At 49.0% G+C, this 18,787-nt stretch overlaps 1 protein-coding gene across 1 annotated transcript in view; it reads right to left on the bottom strand.

The window, feature by feature from the left end:
- SCNN1A (sodium channel, non voltage gated 1 alpha subunit) overlaps positions 1 to 18,787 on the bottom strand; it is a 29,919-nt gene that overhangs the window by 9,225 nt on the left and 1,907 nt on the right. Inside the window, 9 exon segments of the mRNA XM_015420728.1 lie at positions 626 to 699; positions 1,911 to 1,925; positions 2,448 to 2,551; positions 2,707 to 2,824; positions 2,985 to 3,083; positions 6,731 to 6,894; positions 9,590 to 9,690; positions 12,902 to 13,089; positions 17,373 to 17,628. Coding sequence (XP_015276214.1) covers positions 626 to 699; positions 1,911 to 1,925; positions 2,448 to 2,551; positions 2,707 to 2,824; positions 2,985 to 3,083; positions 6,731 to 6,894; positions 9,590 to 9,690; positions 12,902 to 13,089; positions 17,373 to 17,628 — 1,119 coding nt within the window.

The following is an 18,787-nucleotide window of genomic DNA, read 5'->3' as shown; positions in this document are numbered from 1 at the left end:
GGAAATTCCGGGGATTCCAGGAATTCCAGGGCGTTGATGGTATACTGATGCGTTGGTGGTATACTGGTGGTGGTGGCGGCTCCTATTCAAAAGCCTGGCGGAAGAGCTCCGTCTTGCAGGCTCTGCGGAACTGTGCTAGGTCCCGCAGAGCCCTGATCTCCTCTGGGAGCTCATTCCACCTGGGAGCTATCTAAGAATGCTCATTCCACCTGGGAACTATCTAAGAATGCTAATCTTAATCACTGGACAAAGCCTCAAACCCTTCTCTTGGGTGGTTCACCCATCTGTGGTTTCTGAGGACAGCTTTTACTATGCTGGAGAAGAAAGGGATTTCTCGTATCACTCCTTTTATTCCATTGTTCCTGAAAGCCCAGCCTGGATTCCAGCGATCTGGCTAAGACTGTAAGCCAAGGGATCTCTTCTCTGATCCCAGAACTCACGACAGCTGCCTTCCGAGGAGCTCATACAGGGCACGATTCCATCTTCCACCCCGTTCCCTTGCAAATGTGCATCTGTTTCCCACAGTCCTATAGCTGGTCTGCACCTGCCCACTGAAGGAGTTCTCCCCCTAAAGCCTCCTTTGGGAAGTCTAAATCCACATTTGGACAGTAGATGGAGCCCTTACCTCTTGGATGTGATGTTGTACTTGTTCTGCCGAGTCAGTATGTGAAAGACCCAGGCCTGGAAGGGAAGGACAGGAGATAGTTGAGTAATCAGAAATGTCAAACAAATTCATCTTAAGAGCAGGATCTGTGTCACACTTAGATTCGTGTCCAGCATGCACCTTAGAGACCAAAAAGATTTTCATGGTTTGAGCTACCATGAAATACAAGTTTAAGCACCTATAACTGGGATGTGGTGCTGTTTTTTGAAACTGGAAAGCGCTCTGAAAGGGGGAACTCCTTTCTTTTAAAATATTTTTTATTAGTTTTCAAATTCAAGTAAGCACAAAAACATAATCAGGTCAACTTGCAACTTACAAACAGACTTTCCCCAATATCTCAAGAGTACATAAGAATGGAGTTCAAGAACTAATAATAATAATAGACTTTATTGTCATTGTACATAGTACAACGAAATTAAAGATGCAATCATTTCGGTGATCTACAACAATATTCATATACACTCACACACCACTCACTACTGTCCCATAACTCCCTTAAGGTTCACATAACAACTTAAAACCACCAATGTCACCCAAATTCCAATTTCATACAGCATTTAAGGCAATAATAGCTCTCGAATAAAAACTATTTTTTAATCTATTTGTCCTTGCTTTAATTGTCCTATGTCTACTGCCCGAAGGCAGCAGTTCAAACAGGGAATGTTCAGGATGTGACAAGTCCTGCAAAATGTTCTTTGCTAGCAGCACATTATAACATTTACATGCAAGTCTCTTTAACCCTTTACATAAAAGTAATAATGTCTCGGTATTTACTGAAAGGGGGAACTTAGAGCAGAGCGGGAGGGGGTGCTCGATCCTTTCCTAGGTTCCCAGGCTAGCCTAATTGCCTCGGATCTCGGAAGCTAAGCAGGGGCTTCCCGGGTTAGTGTTTGAATGGGAGACCGCCAAGGAATTCCAGGGTCGCTATGCAGAGGAAGGGTTCGTAACTTCGTAACTTCTCTTGCCTAGGAAACCATAGGAGGTCGCCGTAAGTTGGTTGTGATTTGACGGCACTTTACAGACACATACATGTTCTTATTCCTGTGCGCCATTCCTCAAATGATTTCCCTTGGAAGAAGCACCCTGTTACTTATTTACTCAAAACTCTCTCTCTCTCTCTGTATTTTTTCCTTTGTGTGTGTGTGTGTGTGCCTGCCCATGCCTGGAAATCATGGCGACCTCTGGTGACTCCTACTGGGCCATGTAGGACATTCAGAGAAGTGGCTTGATAGCCTGCCTCGGCATCCCAGCCCTGGTATCCCTTGGAGGTCGCCCTTCCAAGTACTTGCCAGGGTCGGCCCTGCTTAGCTTCCGAGATCTGATGAGATCTGGTTTGTCTGGGCTATCCAGGTCAGGGCTGACTTCCTTTATCTCTTGTAGCTTTTTAATTTGCAAAACAGACAGGACACAGGTGCATTTGTTTGGGACCCAGAAAGCCCCTCACACGGACAGCGCTGGCTCTTCGGCTTTGAAACGGAGATGAGCACCGCAACCCTAGAGTCGGATTTGACTGGCTTTCGAGCAAGGGAACCTTTACCTTTACCTTTACCTATCCTAATATGGGACAGGCCTCCAAAAATGTCATGGAACGACTTAGCGTTACTGGATTTCTGAAGCATATTTGAGATTTGCGAGATGCCCTCTCCCGCAACCAGAGTTCAGAAGGCTCAGGTGAGACGACCGTATCTAATCTCACATCTCAACCCTGTTGTGCTCTGTTTTATTAAATATTTTCTTCGGCTAAGCAAGCTCCATGGAATTTGACCGGCTCTAGGAATGCGACTCCGCGAGTTTGGAGACCTACTCACTTGCACGGTTTCCGACATTTGCTGAAACAGCCCAGGAGGCCGGCCTTGAACTCAGCCTGGAGTTTGTAATAACAATAACCTCGGCAAGAGAGAGAGAGATGGACATACAGTGAGTTAATTGTCCCAGCCGTGGACGTGGGACGAGTGATTAAAGAGTTAGGGAGAAGTGTGTGGGGGGGAGCGAAATGGGTGGGCTCCTCATTTCAAAAGCCCCAATCCCTCCTCTGCACTTACCCCAGCCTGGGTGTTTAGTGTAGTCGCAGTAGACTGCTCCAGGTGGCAACGGGTAGAAGTAATGGCCGCAGCCGCAACGTTCCACCATGATATTCTGAAAACAGGAACGAATGCAGACCTGGGAGAAAGCAGGGGAGAGCCTTGAGCCATGGCGTCATCGCAACACCCCAGGGAGCTTGCTGTGACGAGTCGATCCTGCTGCTCCTGACTGAGGGCCAGGGCTCGGATGGCATGGGCCATGCGGTGGCGGTGGTGGTGGTGGTGGGGAATGAAGATACCTGCTCAGTGTAATGGGACGGGTAGAGGTTCTTCACTGGCACGTCACTCCCGTTTTCGGTGCAGTCGCTGTAGGTGCCTCCCAGGCGGTTTGTTGTTTCCTGTCCCAACAATTTGAAATCGATCAGCTCCAGGCAACTTCCTCGCTTGGTTCTGATTGCCATCTGCCTCTCCCGCCAAGGTGCTCTCTCTCTCTTTTTTGTTATTTTTGTGTGTGCGCGCACGCACGCACATCTGGATACCGTGGCGACCTCTGGGGACTGACCCCTATTGGGGGCCTGGAGGATATTCAGGGAGGTGGCTGGATAAAGCCTGCCCCTGCCTCCCGACTGCTGGTATTCCAAGGAGGTCTCCCATCCAAGTACTGGCTAGGGTCGGCCCTGCTTAGCTTCCGAGATCTGATGAGATCGGGTTTGCCCTGGGCTATCCGGGTCAGGGCGAGGGGCTGTTTCTTGTTTCCCTCCCACCTGGTCATCATGCTGCTGGATTTTGGAACGTGAACTGAGGACCTCATTGGTCTGCGATCAGGGACTGTCTAGGTCTCTGTGTGCTCAGCAACTGGCCCAAGGGCTTTTGGCCTTCTAGGTGTGCCCCCTGAAACTCTGGCTAGAGAGCAGCCCAGGTAAACTTGAACTGCTGGCCAGCCTGGTGACCCTGGTGGCAGGGTTGGGACCAGGGTTGCCATGGGGCTGCTTGCATTTGGTGCCCCTGGTGCCACCCTCATGCCACTCTGGTGCCCTAGGTGATTGCCAGCTTGCATAAAGCTGAAAGAGCTAGAACCACCTGGCTATACAACACACACTATCATATGATAGCTGTTATTATTCCAAATGGGGTCTGGTGATCCACCGGAATCACAACTGATCTCTAGGCTGCGTAGATCAGTTCCCCTGCAGAAAAGGGCTGCTTCGGAGGGCGGACTCTATGGCATTGTACCCTGCTGAGGTCCCTCCTCTCTCCTCCCCTCCCTAAACCCCAGCCCCCACCCCCAAATCTACAGGAATCTTGCCAGCCCAGAGTTGACAACTCTGCCTAGGGCTGCCTAATGGGAAGGCCACCTCTAGAACTCAGAGCTTCCTTCAGGATCAGGGATGTGCCAACCCCTGTCATCTGCAGGCAGGATGAAGCACCTGGACTGGTCAGCCCCAAAATAAATCCAAGGAGAGCCTCCCCTCCCATCCTCACCTGGCCACTAGAGCGGTACCTTCCAACTCCGCTTCCTAGGGCTCCACTGTACCTTTCCCCTCTCCTGCCGTGTCTTTCTGCACATCATGCCGTTGCTGCACCACAATAAGCAGAGAGCCATCGCGGTGTCGTGGTGAAGAGCAGAGGATTCTAATCTGGAGGAGACCGGGTTGGATTCCAAACTCCTCCACGCGAAGCCGGCTGGATCAGTCACGGCTCTCAGAGCGCTCTCAGCCAAAACACCCCCCCCCAAGTCTAGTTCACCACCAAGTGGTGCATAGCGCTAAAGGAGTTAGAACCTAAGGCTGCCAGACCATCTTCAGATCTCCAGGCTGTCCTACACACAATGCCATATGATGGTGATTATCGCCACAGTAAGCCACTCTGAGTCAGTAGGGCAACCGTGCCCCACCTTTAAGCACCCAGCAGTCTTCTCTGGGCCAGTCCCCATCCATGGTTTGGCCCCTGCTTCTGCAGAGAGCGGGCTGCGTGACTGGGTCTTCAGAGAGGGGCAGGCTGCCTCATGCTCCAAAGGGAGGGTCGGGAGGAACCTGGCTAGAAGCAAATGACCTGTTATATTGTACAGTGTGCCTAACGCAACAATACTGCATTCTCCACACCTCACAAATTACACAGGTCGATTCTGAGTAGGGCTGCCAAAGTCCCTGGACTCTCTGTTCCTGTTGCCCATCAGGGATCATTTCCTGCCGGAGCGCGCAGGAGCGGAGCTCCGGCAGTAAATAGTCCAGGGGGCGGGCACATGCAACAGGCCCCACCCCCTGCTCCCAGCAGCCCTCAGTCAGAGCAAGAAGCAGCCAGGTAAGTTGCAGAGTCTCCCCCCAGCCCCCTGGTCCAAAACAGTCCAGTGGCACCTTTAAGACCAAGTTTTATTCAGGTACAAGCTCTCTCTCCTGTGCGAGGACAGATCTACACATCCCCCCCCCAGCTAGCAATCCAAAACAGTCCAGTGGAGCCTGAGCGGTGGGTGTTGCCTTCTGACACACTTCCGGTGGTGTCAGGGAGTGTGGAATATGCAAATAAGTTATGCTAATGAGCTCCTGCACCTTTTTTCTACAAAATGACCCCTGTTGCCCATCATTGCTCCAAGTGTGTGTGTGTGGGAACTAGCCGTATCCCTGGTGTGATGACATCCATTTTCAGGAAAGCCCAGAAGTGATGGCTGGTAGCTCTAGGAATTGCCAGAAACTCTTTGGTAGAACCATAGAATTTCTGGCGATTCCTACAACTACCTGCCACCACTTCTGGTGATGCTGCCTGCCTACCATGTCCCCACCCCTTCCCTCCTGCTGGTTACCAAACTTGGCTTGGCAACCCTAGGTCTGTGGTCCATACACTGTGTAACAATCAGATGTGAGTTCTCCTCAATTCCCATACAAGCGGTGCCTGATTTGGCCCAAGACTGGGCTATCCATGGAGAAGGGGCTCCAGCTTCTCCCCCCCTGTGCCATTTTCTTGATCTGAAATGGTCTTGGGGTGCTATTTGACCCACTTGGGAAACATAGTACATGTGCCCAAATAGTGCTCGCCAGACAGTTTCAGCCCAGGAAAACTATGGGGCAGGACTGAAGCCCCTTCCCCCAGTAAGCTGTGGTCCTGATCCAAATCGTGCACGAGGAAACTGAGAACCTGCAACTTATGTCTGGCTTTTACACAGGATAGGGATGTCAGACCCAATGGGTGTACTCCGTAACGTGTGTGTAGCTATTACCTAGAGTACACGGGCTGGGTCTGGGGTTCCCACCCTGTGTGCTGAATAACAATCACACATGACTCACAGGTTCTTAATTTCCATGCCTCCTGAACCAAATAGCGACTGTGATGCATTTGGACAACCTTCAACCTCCCCCCCCCCAGCCATTTTTCCAGCCTGCAGTGCAGAAGGCACTATCTGGGGGAACCCTATGTCTACACTTGTGGATTCCCTCAGTGGACTAAAGAATGCCCCTGCAGGATTGCTTGGAGTCAGGAAAATTGGGGGGGGGGGGGGGGGGGGTAGAGAGGTCAGATAGTTGATCATTTTCCTTCCTGCAATTGCTAATCCTTTTTCTCCCCAATGAAAAACTTGTAGACAATAAAGCTGTGATTGTCGTAATGAAGATTAATGACGTTGGCTGTTTGTTGACACTCTCCGGTTTCACGGAACTGCGTAATGATGGAGGTTATTTTATTTCGACCTCTTCTGACCTGCAAATCTAGACAATAGACTGAGAACTTAACTAAACACAGCACAAAAGTGTTGTGCACATGTCCTTGTCCTTCCCTGGGCCCACACCAAGAGCTGCTTCCCCACACCCTACGGTTGCCAACTCCAGTTTGGGAAATTCCTGGAGATTTGAAACCTAGGAAAGGCAGGGCTTGAGAAGAGGAGGGGCTTAAGTGGGGGTACAATGCCATAGACTCCACCCTCCAAAGCAGCCATATCGCCCAGGGGAACTGATTTCTGTCGTCTGGAGATCAGTTGTATCTCTGGGAGATCTCCAGGCTGTGCCTGGAGGTTGGCAATCATACCATGCGTACTGAAGCCCTCTCCCCTCCCCCTTACCTTTCTCATACTGATGGAGGTTTCCATGCCGGGACGTACGTTAAAACCCCCGTCGTCCATGAAAGCCGGCTCGTTCTGACCGTGGACCATGACTCGGGCCCCCGTCACCGTGGAGAGGAGGGGGATGAAGTCATTCTGCTCTGTTCGGACGACCAGGGAGAGGCCTGAAGAGGGGTGGTGGTGGAGCACAAAAAATGGTAAGAAAAGAGAGGGCGGGAAAAGAGTGTGGGAAAGTGAGGTAAGGCAGGTAGAATGCAGGATGGCAAAGAAATTGAGAACACGAGAGAGTCTAAAAGGAGTTCAGGGCTGAATCCTGGCTAGGCTAAAAAGCCGCTCAGAAATGATGGTCACAGTCACAGAACAGACTGAAAAAAGAAGGAACTGTGAGGTCACTGTGCTAGAAAATATTTAAATAACAATCACAAAATGTATACAAAAATGTGTGCAAAAAATCTACATACATAAATGCACAAGGCAATTGAAAATGGTGTGACGATGGTCTCCGGAATGTTCTATCGTTTCGATACTGTTCTTCCGAAAGTGGACGTACACATTTTTGTATAAATTTTGTGATTGTTACTTAAATATTTTCTAGCGCAGTTACCTCACAGTTTCTTCTTTTTCCGGTCTAGGCCAAAAAGCCTCCAGGGTAGCGCCTGGTATGGTTGAGGTTAGATTTTAAAACGAGGCAGCAAACAAACAAATAAGTGGGGAAGTACACAAGGTTGCCAACCTCCAGGTGGGCTCTGGAGTTATCCTAGAACTACAGCTTAAAAAAAATGGCAGCTTTTGACTGGGACCTCTCTGGCATCACATCCTGGCAGAGCTCCCTCCCTTTCCCAAACCTTGCCCTTCCCAGGCTCAACCCCCAGATCTCCAGGAATTTCCCAACCCAGAGCTGGCAACCCTAGGTAGGAGGTAGAACTGGGTAAGACTGTTAGAACCGGGTGTGGGATGAGCTAGCGAGTGGGAAGAGGGAGGGAGGGAGGACCAGCCCTCATCTCTGTGGCCTTGTGTCCGAGAGGCCTGGTTCATACAGTGAGGTAGCCCAACTATTCCTGGACTGCAGGCTTCAGGGAGCTGCACGACTGAATGGTCCTTCACACAAAAAGCTCCTTACAAACTGGATGTCAGAAGGCTGGGTCCGAAGCACCACAGAATCTCAGCAAAGCGGGATTCCCCGCCTCCCCCCCTCTGCTGCAGACCACGAAGTCCCCCAACACTGGGTGATTCTGCACTGGACCTTAAATCCTGCTTCAACCCTGTCCCCGAACTTACATTCTACACCACCCTTGAGTTCACCCCTGTAATTATCTCGGGGTATTTTTTGTTTCCACATTACACTGAGGTCACCCCGGTTTCGCCCCACACCAGTGTTCCATCTAAGCTGAGTTAGTGTGAGCTAGCTCACAGTTTTTTAGCCTCCAGCTCACCCATTTTTGTCTTAGCTCCCAAAGAATGGCTCCAGAGCAAACTAATTTATGCAGAAGCCAACCCGCTTGCTCATAACTTTAATGCCAGTAGCTCACCAATTACAATTTTTGCTCACAAGACTCCACAGCTTAGAGGGAGCACTGCCCCACACTTGTCACCGGATAAACGGATGCTCTTATAACCAGGGATAAATGCAAGGTATTGTGTTGCGGGCTGAATTCTGATAAAACCAGGGATGAGATCCAAGTGCGGAAAGGACCAATGTGCTATGGGGGAGGGTGTCAGGAGAACACTGGGAGGTAGAAGTGGAAGTCCATAGAGGGAGCAGAGAATTGGCAGAACTCCACTAACGAAGAAGTGCCCTCCCGCCTGGGGCTCCAACCCAGACAGAAGAGTTGTAGCCAAGCGTCCTTCCTGATATGCTTGTTTTGTATGCAGAGATCTGCTTTTCCCTGCAAGGAAACATCCACCAGGTGGCTTCAGAGGGTCTGCAATAGAATAGCTAGATCCGAGTCCAGCAGCACCTTAGAGAAGAATGAGATTTTTGGGGTATAAGAGAGTCAAAGAATACCTTGGGACCTGACAGTCTGGACTCGAATCCAGATGATACGCCCCGGGTGAATACGCTGCCCTGTAGCGTAAAGAGTGGTTTCTCCACCTCATTTGCGTGGGTTCTAGACGCATTGCAGTGATTGGCTCTGGTTTATTAAGTGATTTCAGCAAACTACAAGACAACCAGCAGGGCTTGAGCCCTGCTTATAAAGCATGCAAACACAACACCCAACACACACCCACTCCCAGTGATGGGCTATTTACATAACACTACTTATCTCTAGAGCAAGCCTCAGAGGACAGCGGAAGACAGGAGGGCCTGGCGTGATCTGGTCCATGGGGTCGCGAAGAGTCGGACTCGACCGTGCGACTGAACAACAACACTTATCTCTTGGTTAGCTCCAGGATCCAGGCGAGCTATCGTTCTAAAGCTGCAAGCTCGACCCGTTCCTGGTACAGCTTGCGGAATGGCTTAGTCTCAATACGTAACAGTGTTCAAGGCAAGAGGTGTCCAGAGGCGGTTTGCCATGGCCCTGCCTCTGCGCAACAACCCTAAACTTCCCTGGCGGTCTCCCATCCAAGTACTAACCAGGGCTGATCCTGCTTAGCTTCTGAGATCTGATGAAATCGGGCTAGCCTGGGCCATCCAGGTCAGGATTTGTGTGAACTCGTCCCAGGCAAAGGGGACCCTTGTTAGTACAGGAGCAGGGCACTGCAGCCCACACATCCTACCATAACCTCAACTGGAGTTTTTTTGTCTGAGGGGCCTCCCTAGGATCTGTTACCTGCAGCTGGGGTACAGTTTGAAAACGGAGTCATGGTCTGGAGCGGCTTTTTGTGACATATCTCACTACCCAGCATGCACCTGCTCACCGTTATTGATCCCAGGCAGAGAAGACATCCAGAGGGTGCCGTTATTGTCATTGAAGGTGTAGCAGTTCCCATAAATGGGGTGGTGGAAATGCGTGTAGTTCCTGGGAGAAGAGAGATGAAACATCCTGGTCAGTTGCATTAAGGGAACTGAGCACTCCATCACCTCACAGGCTCACCCTGTCACTCTGTTAAAAGAAACTGAAATAGCAACCGCAGCAGAAAAACCAGCCGAAAAGTCACAAAGCAGTGTGCAAATGTTTGACTTTGTTACAATGCTTCTTCACGTTGGATGTTTAGGGAAGAAAGCAGTGTGTGTGTAAACGCTGTGGTTAGGTGTCCTAGTGCATGACCGTGGGGGGGGGGGGAAGTGCTGCAGTTTTTAACAGTCTAGAGACAGAATGGACAAGGTGCTTTGAAGATTTTGTTATATTAGAACAAGTAGTCCCTGGTCTTGCTGAGCCAGTGGGCACCTTTGGGAATGTTGAGAATGGGGAATGTTGAGAATGGGGAATGTTGAGAATGGGAGATTGTGTAGGGTTGCCAAACCAAGTTCCTGGAGATTTGGGGGGTGGAGCTGGGAGGAGGCAGAATTTGTGGAGGGGCAGGACCTCAGTGGCATATAATGCCATACAGCCCACCACCCAGAGCAGCCATTTTCTCCAGGGGAACTGATCTCTGTCATCTGGAGACCAGTTGCAATTCTGGGAGATCTCCAGGACCCACCTGCATGTTGGCAACCCTAGGAAGTGGATGTATCAACAAAATGGCGCCATAGAGTGCTGGAACCAACCCCCAAAATATTTGGAGGTTGCATGCCAAGTGACTGGAGGCAGCTGCTTTGGATGGGTGCCCCCTGAAGACCCAAATGTGACGCTTCCTGTCTTCTCCTGCTTCAGTGAGGTAGAGGAAAACCAGGGCTAGCTCTCTGCTTTGGGGAAGAGATGCGTTGAGGGAGAAGCAAATGGGCAACAGGAGACCCACTAGTGAGAGCTGACATGGCAGAGCGGATAGAGTGTTGGATTAGCGCCCTGAGGGACCCGGGTCCGAACGTCCACTTCTACGTGTATGCTTGCTGGGTGACCTTGGGCGAGTCATGTTCTCTCAGCCTAACCTACCTCAAGGCATTGTTGTGAGGAGAAAATGTAGGAGAAGAGAACTATGTTCCAAGCTGCTTTGCGTCCTGACTGGGGAGAAAAGAGGGACGTAAATAGATACATGCAGGGCTACTTTTGGGCAGGAACGCACAGGAACGGAGTTCCGGCTGGCTCCTGAGTTGGCCACGCCCAGCAGGAACTCATAAGCATAATAGGCCACACCCAACAGCAGAAACTCATTAGGATTGGCTACATTAGGGGTGTGTGGCCTAACATGCAAAGGAGTTCCTGCTACAAAAAAAGCCCAGGGTTTTGACCACAAACAAGGTAAACAGAATAAGAAGCAAAAGGTGGGTGTGGCTGGATGAGCACACTTCTGGTAACATGGGGGTGCGGCCTAATGTGCTAATGAGCGGTGCTATCAGGGGTGTGGCCTAATAGGCTAATGAGTTTCTGGTGTTGGGTGTGGCCTGTTATGCTAATGAGTTCCTGCTGGGCTTTTTCTACAAAAAGAGCCCTGGATACATGCAAATGCATTCACGGTGCCCACGGGTGCTGTGTTGGGGATCATTGGATTCCAGCATCTGTTGGTCCTTCATGCCTTGGTGCTGCAACATGAGATCTTTGCTGCACCTTAGCACAGTCTGGCCTGATTCAGTTTGCATCCATGCCTTCTCCATTCCATTTTGAGATTGTTACACTGATCTGGGCTTTTAATCCTGCACCATCTTTTCCTCTCCTTTTGTTTCTTGCTCACCATGTCAAGTCGCAGCTGACGTACGGTGACTCCAGAGAGTTTTTGAGGCAAGAGACAAACAGAGGTGGGTTTGGCCATTGCCTGCCTCTGTGTGGCAACCCTGGAATTCCTGGGTGGTCTCCCATCCAAGTACTAACCAGGGCTGACCCTGCTTAGCTTTCGAGATCTGACAAGATTGGCTAGCCTAGGCTATTCAGGTCAGGGCATGGCTTAGGATACACACAGAAAAAGAGCTCTGTAATGTACTCAAAATGCTGGCGCTCTCTGACGCCATCCACTTGACTTTTATAAACTTACCAGGGCTCTTTTTGTAGCAGGAACTCATTTGCATATTAAGCGACACACCCCTAATGTAGCCAATCCTCCAAGAGCTTACAGTAGCCCCTGTAAGAAGAGCTCTGTAAGCTCTTGGAGGATTGGCTACATTAGGGGTGTGTGGCCTAATATGCAAAGCGGTTCCTGCTACAAAAAAGCCCTGAACTTAACAAAGGGCACTTGTGACAGATGAACCCTGCAAGAAAACATGTATTCCAGGAAACTCAGTGTGCATTTCTTCTGTTCTCGGAGACGCTCAAGAGCTTCCCAAAGAAGGTAGGGCTTTAAAGGGAAACAGGGAGACACAGGAAAGAGGTAGAGGTGACACCCTCAAGCTGTGTCTATACCGTAAATAAGGCATCAGCAGCCTCAGGTGCAGATCCGCATGGCTTAAAGGCCATTCAAAATTGAAACAAGGATCAACAGCACTCGAGTGATGAGTCAAAACAGCCCCGAGTGTCAGCGACAGGTGGGTTTGGGATGGAAAAAGAAAGGAGTCAATAAGTTATGAAAGGGGAGGTCGAAGTAAGGTGAGTTGACAAAGAACTGCAAACAACTGCCGCAAGCGACGCTGGCTTGACGGAAGGCCAAGCTGACCCAGGATAACCACGATTGAGCGGCAGTGGTATTTGTGGACTTTTAAAATATTGGCCCAAGTGACATCGTAATTAAGACAGATCCATGTAATGTAAGGTATTAATTTCAACATTTTAAAAAAAATACTGAAATGGGAAGGTGGATACACTTGGCGAAACACTTTGGTGGTGGGAAGTATTGTCAAGTCGCAGTTGACTTATGGCAGCCCTGTAGGTTTTTCAAGGCATGAGACAGACAGAGATAGTTTGCCACTCCCTGCCTCTGCATAGCAACAGAAGGAGAGGGGAGGAATGTAGATTGTACTGCTGATCACCATTTTTAAAAGACTCGAGTGAGTATGCATAAGGATTCCGCTGTTAAGCAAATAACTTGTTATGGCCTGATCTGCTTTCCAAAATAATTTACGGTGATAACTTGAGCTGCCCTGAGCGGCTGTGGGAAAGGTAGAACACCAGTGTTTGGAATAAGTCAGACAAAATACTGAAAACTAGTGTGGAGCTAAGGATAATGGGGCCCATGTTTGAAGATGGGAGTTGTTTTGGGACTCACGCTTCGCTGCAAGACGCGTCATTGAAACGGCAGGCGTAGATGAAGCTCTCAAAGTTGGACTCGTCTAGGTCCTTGGTGGCAGGGATCCGGGCCAGAATGTTGATGTAATGGAAGCTGTACCACTCTCGTACAGCGTCCACACCTGACGAGTACATTTGGTGGAAATAATCAGTCTTGTTTTCATTCCACTGCAAAGGGAATGAACAATCTTGTCAGGACATCCCAAGACAAAAGTGATGGAGTGTGGAAACAAAGACCTTCCTTATGATTAGGGATGGGCATGAACCGAACCACGAAGCAAAATTCGTCACAAATTTTGCCTTGTTTGCAGTTTGCAAACTGAAGTTTGTAATGGGTCTACCGTCACGAACTTCCACGAACTTGTAAAGCAGTTTGTGGTGGTTCATGGATAGAGGAGAAAGTAGGGGTTTAAAGGGACTGCTTTCTGTTCCCCACAAAAGCCGCAAAAACAGCGGAGTGGTGGGGAGCAGCATGCTCCCCTGCTCATCTGTTTCCAGCTTTCTGCAAACCCTGTTTAAAGGCCCCTTTTAACAGGGTTTATGGGGCCACAAACCATGAACTGGTTCAGTTTGTGAGTAAACCTCCTAGTTCAGTTCAGTTTGTGGTTTGGCTACAAACCATGAACTGACACAAATCGCATTCTGGTTCGTGCCCATCCCTACTTTTGACAGGACAAGCAAGTGGAGACATGATAGAGGTCTATAAAATTAAGCATGTTGTAGAATGGGTCCCCAACCTTTTTGAGCCTGCAAGCACCTTTGGAATTCTGATACTGGAGGCGGAGCCAGTCACAGAAGAGCTGCAGCTTACCTTCAGTCACATAGTGATGATCCTTGTACTGCACTGGTAGATGCTTGCAATGGAACAGAAAAAGATGCGCCGTAAATCTATGCAGACAGCTACCATAAAACCGAGAGATCACATGAAGTGAAAGCGGCATGCAGTCTGGACACTGCCATAAAATCCGACAATCAAAGTGAAAGCGGCATGCAATATAGAGGGGAATTTCTGTTCCAGCATGGGTTTGGTAAGACAGCAGAGCAGATGCAGATTGGGCTAAAGACTGTTGCAAGATATGTACATGCTTAGAGTCTGTATATACACCACAGACAAATGGGATTAACAGTTATTCCCTTACCTTGGGGAACTGTGGAAGATACGGTTTGTGAGACAGGAACTAGGAACACAGAGTATTCTGAAACTACTGTTCTCAGGAGACTTTTTTTTGTGTGTGTGTGTGTGGGGGGGGGCACCATGAATCAATGCTCCCTCTAAACCGTGGAGTCTTGTGAGCAAAAATTATATTTTGTGAGCTACTGGCATTAAAGCTGTGAGCGAGCGATTTGGATACTGCATAAGATAGTTTGCTCTGGAGCCATCCTTCCTGAGATAAGACAAAAATGTGTGAGCCGGAGGCTAAAAAACTGTGAGCTAGCTCACACTAACTCAGCTTAGAGGGAACACTGCCATGAATACATTGGTATACTATTCATTTATTTATTTGCATAGGCAAGTAACATTGTTCTTGCTGGAACCCCTAACCCTAAAGTTATTAAAACCACTCTCTGTGTATGTCATATTTGTTTTCTTTCATGAACAAGGATGTTCAAACGTAACACATATCTGGATTTGTCCTGTCGGAGATCAGTGAACCTTAAACTGAGTTCAATTAATTTTTTTTAAATTTCAGTGATCTGAGATCTGAGCAGGGCTTTTTTGGTAGAAAAAGCCCAGCAGGAACTCATTAGCATACTAGGCCACACCCAACAGCAGAAACTCATTAGCATATTACGACAGAACCCCGACTATTGGGCCACACCCCTGATAGCACAGCTCATTAGCACATTAGGCCGCACCCCCATGTTACCAGAAGTGTGGTTATCCAGCCACACCCACCTTTTGCTTGGTATTCTGTTTTCCTTGTTTTTTGTCCAAACCCAGGGCTTTTTTGTAGCAGGAACTCCTTTGCATGTTAGGCCACCCCCCCCCAATGTAGCCAATCCTAATGAGTTTCTGCTGTTGGGTGTGGCCTATTATGCTAATGTGTTCCTGCTGGGCGTGGCCAACTTGGAAGCCAGCCGGAACTCCGTTCCTGTGCGTTCCTGTCCAAAAATAGCCCTGGATCTGAGTGAGATTGGAGCAACAGGACTGCACAGTTAAGTTACTAAGGCTGTGGGCACACGGGCAGGACAATGTGGGGGGGAGAGCGTGGCTGTTTGCCCCGGGGCTAAAAACCGTGTGGTTGCGCGAGCAGACCGTGGAGGTCCCATGGTAGGGGGGAGGTGCCAATCACTCCATAGTCCTGCAGCGCGGCAAATAAGTGGGGCGTGAGGCAAATGGGGTTGGTTTTTTTGAAAAACTCAAATGTGTGCAAAAAAACAAAACCTTTTTGCAAGGGGACATGGGCGGGTACCGGAACTACCACCGGAAACGCGATCAGACGCCCGCCCTTGCCCCGCGGTTTCAGGTTTTACCGCGCATCTTCCGCGGGAAGTCTCGTTTTCATGAACAAGGATGTTCAAACGTAACAAATATCTGGATTTGTCCTGTCTGAGATCAGTGAACCTTAAACTGAGTTAAATTAAATTTGTAAAATTTCAGTGATCTGAGATCTGAGTGAGATTGGAGCAACAGGACTGCACAGTTAAGTCACTAACTTTATTACAGCCCACTGCTCTGGAATTATTCACTAGCAGAGCATTGCAACGCCCGTGCCTAATGCTCCGTGTGACCACAGTCTAACTTTATTACAGCCCACTGCTCTGAAATTATTCACTAGCAGAGCACTGCAACGCATTGGGCACAAGAGACCCGTTGCAGACACAGCAAACTGCTTAACACTGCTGGGAAGGCCCCCTGGATGTTCCTCCCTATGGATGCGACCAACATGAGGACCACAGCAGGGGTGCTTAAGAACATAAGAAGAGCCCTGCTGGATCAGACCAGCGGTCCATCTAGTGCAGCAACCTGCCTCACACAGTGGGTAGCCAGGTCCTCTGGATGGCCAACAACAGGGCATAGAGGCTGAGGCCCTGGTATTGGTGTTCAGAGGTTTATTGCCTCTCAGTGTGGAGGTTTCCTTTAGTCACCATGATGCACCTCTTCTGTGTGAACCTGTCTAACACCCCTTTAAAGCTATTTATGTTCATGGCCACCACTACCTCCTCTGACAGTGAATTCCACATTTTAATCACTCATCGTGTAAAGTAGCATTTCCTTGTCTGGGGCCTGATTACCTGGCCAAACCACCTAAGTGTTTTCTTGGGACAGCACAATGGGGCATGCTTATGCCCTATAGGGGTATAGCATCACCATCTGGATCTCTCTCGCCACTGGCTGGGTCCAAGCTCGCTCAGTTTGGCCTCAGCAGAAGGCCACGTGAGTCCAGGAGGTGGCTGCAGCCACAAAGGCCAACACAGCACTGCGCTGACTCAGTTTCAGTACAAAACATAATGTCTGAGGGAAGCAGCTTTCTTGCACCCGGGCTGCCATGGCTATTGGGATTCTATATTACCCTGGAGAAGCTGCAGTATATATATAATTATCAAGAATGGAAATTTTGTTGCAACATTGTGGGGAAAAGTTGAACAGTTTCCCCTAAAAATTGTGCCTGATGTAATCCTGAATGGAACGAGAACACAAATTTCAGAGCTATGCTTTGCGAGTACATATGCCACCTTTGTTTTCAATATTGGCCTTTCTTGCCAATAAGAAAACTCTGGGTTTTCCCCAAAAATGCAGTCTTCAGTCGCCTTGTGAAACACTTCAGGAGCCTGGTTAGATCACCAGGCAGGAAAACAACACATTGAAAGCTTTTATAAGCCTCACCTGCAACACATGGGAGTCCACTCTACCAGAGGGGTCCCCAACCTTTTGAGCCTTTCGGCACCTTTGGAATTTTGTGGCTGCCACAACACGACTGCCCCAGGAGGGAGAGGCAGTCACGGAACGGTTGCTACAGCTTACGGTCAGTCCCACAGGGAATATCCTTCAGCAGTGGTGGCACTTGCTGACAAAACAACATTTTCAAAAAATCCGCACGCCAATCAAGTCTCCAATGGCGAATCAGAAACTTTGTTGGGCAAAACTCCCACCTGGCTACACCCACTTTCTAAAAGCACTTGGCAGGTGCCAGTAAAGGTGTTGGCGGGTGCCCTGGTACTTGCGAGCACCGCATTGGAGGCCCATGCTCTACCACCTCAAATAGCGAAAGGCGTGCTGACTATGCAGTCCTGTTGTCGTGCAAGCAGGATTTTGAGGTTTGCCATTTGGTGAATCAGGGGTCTGGATGCCCGTCTCAACCTTCATACTATCTGTAGCACCAGCAAACATACTAGACGGCAGAGCAACTGTAGGCAAGACTCATATGTGGAAAAGATGCAGGATAGAAATGGAGGGAACAGAAGGTGAATATGGCGTGGGAGCTGAAAGGGAAGGGAAGCCTCCTCACCAGGATGAAGCCAATTCTCCAGTCGTTCATGCCCACTTCGGGATTGTTATTCTCCACGCTGCCTTGAGCGTCTCGCTTCTGTCTACGCAGTGGGTGCCGTTGGATGTGGTAGTACAGGCTTCTGGATCTGCGTTTCCGACGAGTCTGGCTCATACGTTTTTTCTGCCGCAATGGCATGTTGTATTTGTACATATCCATCAGTGTCCGGTGGGTGATGCGGTCCAGGTCTTCCAGATCATGCTGAAGAGCACTGTACCTAAAAGATGGAAAGATGGGCTTGCCACGTCCATGTTTCTACAGGCGAATCCTCCTTCAAGGATAGACCTCGGGGGGCCTTCAACCTTGTTGAGCCCATGGGCAGTTCTGGAATTTGGAGCACAAGTAGCGGGCGCCATAACAAAATTGCTACCGCAGTTGCAGAATCAATGGCAAAATGGCTACCATGGCTGGTGCCAATCACAACATGTCAGGGAGCTCCACAAAATGTTAGGATGTTCCAAACCAATTACTCTTCTATCATGGATAGGGTTGCTAGTTCCCTCCTGGCAACTAGTGGGGGATGGGGGGACTTACCTGGAGAAAGAGAAACACCCAGGCCTCGTTGCTCGTGTTGCACGGGAACATCATCACAACAGTGACTCCAGACTTCGATCTGCTATTTGGGCAAAAACTCTACGGTAAAACTGGCTTCTACCATAGAGTTTTTGCCCAAATACCAGAGCATCACTTGGATGTCGCTGTTGTGATGACGTCACTTCCTGCACGACACCAGCAATGAGGCCTGGGCCTTTCTTTTTCTCCAGGTAAGTCAGCCTGCTAATCGGTGGCTGAGGGGCAGGGCCTGGCAGTGGGGGACTTCCTCAGAAGCAACTTAACTGGTATTGTGTATAAATTTTCTTTATGTTGTAATGTTATTTTCCTGGTTTCTAAAGACTCTTCTCAAGAGTTGCTACATTTAATATAGGGACTAGCCCTTATTTCCTTAAGCCATATCTCACGTGGGACCTGTCCTTGATAGACTAAGCTTCGAAGCCAAAAAGGTCTCTCTGTTCACCTTTTTGGCTTCGAAGCTTAGTCTATCAAGGACAGGTCCCACGTGAGATATGGTTTAAGGAAATAAGGGCTAGTCCCTATATTAAATGTAGCAACTCTTGAGAAGAGTCTTTAGAAACCAGGAAAATAACATTACAACATAAAGAAAATTTATACACAATACCAGTTAAGTTGCTTCTGAGGAAGTTAAGAGACGAAACCAAGCATAAGCCGGCTGCTTTGTCAAGAAGCCCTACATTCTTTTGACTGTTAACAGCACATGTTTTGGAATTCCACTAGTATCTTCTGGCTGTTGGCAGCAATTGATATTTTGTTGTATTACCGTGTTATTGTATAACATTAAGATATTGTATGATTAGGTT

Source organism: Gekko japonicus, unplaced genomic scaffold, assembly GCF_001447785.1.
Source record: "Gekko japonicus isolate JY-2015 unplaced genomic scaffold, Gekko_japonicus_V1.1 scaffold1516, whole genome shotgun sequence".
NCBI lineage: Eukaryota > Metazoa > Chordata > Lepidosauria > Squamata > Gekkonidae > Gekko > Gekko japonicus.
Note: the sequence above shows the minus strand (reverse complement) of the source record. Positions and strands in the feature narration are given on the sequence as shown.